At 30.4% G+C, this 6,848-nt stretch overlaps 1 protein-coding gene across 1 annotated transcript in view; it reads left to right on the top strand.

Annotated features, from left to right (window-relative positions):
* Positions 1 to 1,912, top strand: part of LOC100568917 (gastrula zinc finger protein xLCGF3.1) — a 14,602-nt gene extending 12,690 nt beyond the window's left edge. Inside the window, exon 7 of the mRNA XM_029486223.1 lies at positions 1,904 to 1,912. Coding sequence (XP_029342083.1) covers positions 1,904 to 1,912 — 9 coding nt within the window. The remainder of the gene's footprint in view (positions 1 to 1,903) is intronic.
* Positions 1,913 to 6,848: the final 4,936 nt, after the last annotated feature.

The raw sequence follows: 6,848 nt of genomic DNA, 5'->3' as shown, positions 1-6,848 counted from the left end.
TTGACAACAAACTATTGACATGTAAACGTAATTTTAACGGAAAGCAATAATGAAAAATAATTAAATGCCGTAAAACAAAACATGACGATTAACAAAATATATTGTATATCATTAAACAAAATATAACTCAAAACGTAATTTATAGAAAAGCATTAAACTAAAAATAACACAAAACGAAATATTTTAAATTCTATTTTTTTTAAAAGTCTATTATTTTCGTAGAAACATTTATTTCATTCAAACAATCTAAGAAATCGTTATATTATACTCCGTATCCGGGCCATTATCTACCCGCATTATTATTTTTTTAGATTCTGAGCGGAGCGATGAATGTATTGATCTTACAATGATGTGTGTTATTTTTAATTTTGTGTCTGTCATCACCTTATAAGGCAGTAAAAATGCTTGGATTTACTTCAACAGTATCATTTCTGATAGGAAAGTGAATCTAGTTGGTACTTCATGGAGGTCAAAAATTTCCCAGTAGTTTTCAAAAGCGACGTGAATAATTGATTTAAATTGATTTTGGTATTTGGCACAACTGTACAAAAAATTATAGTAGATACATGAAATTTTGACTCAATTTTTGTATTAGCATTTTTTATACACCATAACATTTTACAAATATTTTGACTTATTTTGAACAGTTTACGGACATTTTCAGGTTACATTTTTTTTAGTTTTTTTTTCTATAAATATCAATAACATTTTATCTGTTGGTTAAATAAGCTTGACAATTTTCTCAATAGAAGACTCCTAGTATATTGTTTCAAAGGCAGATAAAAAAAATTAAAATTCCATAGTCACGATTTATTTTTATAAGCATTTAAAGTTCAAATATTCACAAAATACGAAAAAATGACGAAAATTTGCAAATCATTTTGAGTTGGAAATTCATAAAAATTTTTTTTTTTTAAATCTAAAATTTAAAAATGTAATACAATATTCCTCATAAGTTACTCTACCTTTATCAAAAAAAAAAAAAATGTCTAAAATAAAGTTAAATTAAATTTTTATGAGCGTTTGAAATTCATATTTTTACAACATTTGATATTCACTCGTAATCTCAGTTTTCTTATTTTGTTGTAATTAAAAAGCGAATGACTGTAGATACTTGAAAATTTCACTGAATGTTTATATTAGCCTTTTCTATATCCCATACAATTTTGAAAATAATTCGACTCTTTTTGTGAATGGTCCGCATTTCAAATTTTAATTGCTTTAGTTTTTTTTCCATCAATATCAATAAAATTTTAGTTGTTGGGTAAAAAAACGTGAACATTCAATGCAAGGCTCCTGATTTATTATTACAAAACATTAAAAATACATAGGAACAATTTTTTTTATAAGCATTTAATGTTAAAATTTAAAATTTAATAATTATTTTTTAGTTAAAATTTATAAAATGTTCAACTTTTATAGCTAAGGATTGAAAATTTAAACACAAAGTTCCACGTAAATAGGTTATATATAAATTAATTTATTCACAATAATATTATCAAATATACTTAGTTATATCATAGGCTGACTGATCGTTTTCTTTCAGAATCGTTTTTCTTATACAATGATATTAAGTATATCATTGACTTCAAATTTAATACCATCCATTATACTGTGACCCACCTGTAGGCTGTAACCTACTGTACAGCAGAGCGACATGGACTTGCCTACCTTTTTTTTTTCGATAAAATTGAATTTAACCTGCTGTAGCAATAATGCCTAATAGTAAAATAAATTACTTTAATAAAATTTAATATCATAAAATATACTTAGTAATATTGTGGGCTTATTCAGAAAATTAAATTTTTTTGCACAACGGATCAAAATGTCTCCGAATTACCCATAGTTAATCAAAATATTTGTTATGGTTATATGTTCTTAACTTTTTTGATTTTTTATTTAGTTTGGTTAAAAGAAATTGAATATGGAAGAACCTCAGAGCTTAACAAAAACTAAAATTCCAATGCTGGCTAATATTTACCGTTTGAAAGATCATGTAGGCATGTCTTGCCAAGATGCATTGAATATACTTAAACAGCCCGCCGTGGATGATAGTATGAAACGTGATCGATTTGAACCTTTACCAAACAGTACTTATATCTGTGTGTTGGGTGTGGGTGCGGAACTATCAATTGTGGACGGACTCCATTGGAGTAGAAATGGAAAGAAAATGCTACCAAGTGACCGTAATATTCCTCCTCTAATTGTGTGCAGATATTTCTCTACTAGGTCATTATGCAAAAGAGTTATTACTCTTTTACCCGAGAAAAAGGATTCTAAATATAATGTTTTAGTAGGTATACTATTCGATAAAACTTGAAAAGAAAACACGTGTTTTAAGTTTGAATGAGAGTAAAATAGACGATTTTATTTCTGAACCTTCAATCGTACCAAATCTTGATTTAAATATTTTTGACTTAAATAGCGTTAACGAGGATCCGGAAATGTTTATTGAAGATACTAAAGCGGAATCAGAAAAATCTTTTCTTCATTACGACAATGATAGAGTAGAACCAGCTTTTCTTAATTACGACAATGCTAGAGTAGAACCATCAATGGTTCATTCACGTTCACCAACTTATCACCATTGGAATGTTTATTACAATATTATGCTTAACAAATCTAAAAATGAACCATTTTCTTCGGGGCCACCTGTTAATCCAAAACCTGGTTATATCTACTTTTATAAAAATGAAAAAAAACCCGAAGATTGGAAGGCTGATCAATACGCTTGGGAATGGATTTCGGGAGATTATTTACCAAAAAAAAATGCAGTTGTATACACTATTTCGAGTAAGTGTTTACATGGGCCAGAATTTAAACGACGAGCGTGGTTTTTATTGGGTGAAAACAGAACGAAAATTAACGGTATGGTTATCATACATTACATTGGTTCTTTAGAAAATGTTAGGCCATTGCCACATGGAAACCGAATATCTCATCTACATATTACCCATGTTCCAACGGCCAAGTCTCAATTAAAAGCACAGCGTGAAATGATAGCGTATCCGTCCAGTGACTCATATAAAAAACTTGTTTGTTCTGATGTTAATCCTTGTCTTGAAAAAGTATTACACCCTAGGGACCAAAAACAAGTACAGAATACAAAACGTAACGAACTGCAAAAACGGCTGTTGTCCAAAGATGATATAATTGGGGTGTGTACGTTAGCGTCTGAAGTAGATGGGTTCATCGATGACATAAAGCTTTTTCCAGATTTTCATGTAATTATGTCTTCAAATAGGTGCATTGAACAATTTAAAGCCGCCATTGGTTATCAAGGGTGTTATTTAACATATGATACTACTTTTGGCCGAGGTGATTTTTATTTATCTGTTTTATCTTTAGTTGACCCAATTTTTGAAAATGCGTGTGGTGGAAATCCAGTGTTACCAATTATGTACATGATACACCATGAAAAAAAAAAGGAAGTACATTCTTCATTTTTTACTGTCGCCAAAAAAATATGTCCGGAAATTCAAAGAGTGCCTATTGTTACCGATAGAGAGAAGGCCATAATTTATGCTATTAAAACCGAACTGTTGACAAACAAATATTTCTTTTGTTGGAACCATATTTTGCGAGACGTTGAGTTTTGGTTAAAAAAATATCATGTTGAAAAGGGTAATATCGAGATTTATAAGAGTCACGTTAAAGAATTGTTGGACGCCAGTAGTCAGGAAGATTTTATTGATATCAAAAATCAAATGACACAGCATTGGAGCTCTGAATTTTTGGCTTATTTCAAAAAGGATTTGAATGAATCGATCGAAGCTACTTTAAAATGGAAGTTACTGGAATCTGGACTGTACAAAGAAGGAAGTGGAATCACAATTAATGCCGCGGAAAGCTTAAATGCGGTACTGGGGCGAATCACACAGAATACAGAAATGCCAACTCAGACGTTCATTATGTGCTTATATCATTTAGATATATTTTTCTCGACGGAATTATTAAGAGGATATTGTGGGCTTGGAAATTATAAGCTGAAATATTTTAATTTAAAACGAGATCCGTCTAATGTTGATTTTTCAAGAGTACATTTTACCCCGGATCACTTGCCGTTCGCTTTACAAAACACAGGAAACCTATCAAAAATTTCAGAAACAAAACGAGATGAAAACACCGAGTTCACACATTTAGCTGTTGCAAAAACTCTAATTGCTCAAAACAAAATTCAATTCGTTCCACAATTTGGAAATTTTGTAGTGGGGTGTATAGGTGACGATGACAACAACCATTTAGTAACAATGTATCCTAAAGAGACGTGTACATGCAAACTACAAATAAACTGTCATCATATAACTGCGGTTCGTGTGTCGTTGAGGAAAGAAGAAAAAAAAACAAATGTCACAAAACTGGTTAAAATTTTGAAGAGAAAAAAAGGACGTTCGGGCCGTAAAAATCCTACCCACATTACAAAAGTTCTTTCAGCAGAAGATTCGTTGGCTTGTCATAAAAACGAAGAATCTGAGTCCTACATAGTGCCAATGAAGAATCACGAGGGTCAAATTAAAAACATTTTCCACAGTGCTACATCTTACCAACAAAACAATAGTCATATAATCAAAAATAACGAAAGCTTAAAGTTATTTCAAAACGAATCGTGTTATACATCAACGCCCGTAAAAATCAAAAATAACGAAAGCTTAAAATTATTTCAAAACGAATCGTGTTACACATCAACGCCCGTAAAAATCAAAAAAACCGATAACAAACTTGAAATACATGATAATATAGACATTTCTGACAATTTTTCACGAGAGTATAAAATTTTTGGTATATTCATTGATACGAAATCGCTTACCTGTTTAGACATGTTTTCACCCAAGTATGGTACTAAATCATGGCTGACTGATTCAATTGTTGACGCGTATCTAAGAATTATGTGGTATGAATCTGAGTGTCATGACACATCTGGTGTCATAGCTTTCACTGGTGAATGTTTTGTGTTAAGTGTTCCCGAATTGTGTAAGACGAACTTCGATACTCAAGCGTTATACTTTGTACTTCAAGATATCCCCAATAGAGATCTGGTGATTTTTCCGTGCTGTCTGGAATCTCATTTTACACTAATAGTATGTATTCGAAAACTGAAGTATGTTTTGTACTTGGACAGCAAATTTCACGAACATAAAACAAAAACAATTCCTATTGCGATTCAAAACTTTTATTGTTTGCTTTCTGCTTCTAGTAAGGTGGTGGAACAACCATTTAATATAACAGAGTGGAAAACATTTTTTCCATCAGATTTGCCACAGCAAAATAATAATATAGATTGTGGCGTGTATATACTAAAATACACAAGTGCTATATTTCAACGATTTACTGGTATTATTAACGTGGATGTAAAAACGTCAAGAGAGCTCATCAAAACTAAATTAATGGAGTATGACAGTACAACGTTTAGTAGCGATGAACATTTGAATTCGTATGTGTCGTACTTAGATATTGATAAAAAAGATGTAAAACAAAAAATACTTAATTTAAAAATGGACACTTTTGAATATTTGCCTATTTCAACGTTATTACCGCTTAAAAATAATATGACAACTGTACATTTCTTAACAGAAATAATATCGTTAATATCGCAGGACTCTTTGACGTTAGGGTCAGATATTTACGATACATTTGAGTACAATTGTAGGAGAGACGAAGAATTTGTTGTTCATGGTGTACCGATTTCTTGGAATAAATTGATGCCGTCAAAAGGTGATGAATTAGAAATTGACCCGCAGAATTTTGTTTTATATCTACGAATGTTACATTTCAATGAGCGCGAAACTCTAAAAAAAATTGAAGTTGACGTATTCACTAGCGATCTACTAGATTTAATGAGCACAACGGTATTTAAGACACTCGTCGAGTATTTTATAAGATGGAAGTTTACTCAGAGAGACATGATCATAGTTCCCTATCAATGCGCAATGATTATACGAATGATAATAGTTTTGCGAAATAATAAAACTATCATCGGTTTAAGCACAGATGGTTCAGTATCAATAGGATATGAAATCAATAAAGATTGTATTATTACATTTCTTAAAGCTTATTCTACAGCCTGTATTATGGACGGGGTTCCTTTCAATGCAAAAGAATGGACATTTCATATTCCGACTGATGTATATAATGCATTTGACTGGGGCAATTCATTAATATGCACTTTGATGTATGCAAAAATCATATTCAAACAAGACCATACAATTATTGAAAATTATTTAAAAAAATTACCATTCATCAAACACGAGTTAAGAGAAGAGATAATAGATCATATGCGAAAATATAATAAAAGACCTCTCCATAACCCCAAAAAAACAAATAACATAGTTATCAATGATTACGTTGAAAACAATCTAATGGAGTTAATAACATTTACAAACATTGAAAACATTGAGATGATGTTAGCAGATGTATTAAAAACCTATTGGAAAAATTTGGCTGGTGGACAATGTGCGTATGAAAATAATTGCAATTCCGATTTTACAGAAAAATTAATTCATTGTGTGGACTGTTGGAATTGGTTTCACAAATCATGTGACAGTGAAGATTTAAGTGCTGTAAAAGGTCATTATATATGTAAAAAATGCAGCACAAAATAATAATTATTAATTTAATTTATTTTTGTTATGAATATTATATAAGTATAATATAATACTATTTTTATTTTTTTTTTAATAACTACATATCATTGTTTTTCATTATTCTAGAATCTTATATTACAACAAACACAAATGGTATTTTGTATATTACTTGCTTTTAATACTAATTGTCTGCTAATGGTTTTTATATGGGAATCAGTTTATTTTTATAATACGATTTGTCGTATCTTGTTCGTGGAAGTACTAAAT

This window comes from Acyrthosiphon pisum, chromosome A1 (genome assembly GCF_005508785.2).
Source record: "Acyrthosiphon pisum isolate AL4f chromosome A1, pea_aphid_22Mar2018_4r6ur, whole genome shotgun sequence".
Taxonomy (NCBI): Eukaryota; Metazoa; Arthropoda; class Insecta; order Hemiptera; family Aphididae; genus Acyrthosiphon; species Acyrthosiphon pisum.
Note: the sequence above shows the minus strand (reverse complement) of the source record. Positions and strands in the feature narration are given on the sequence as shown.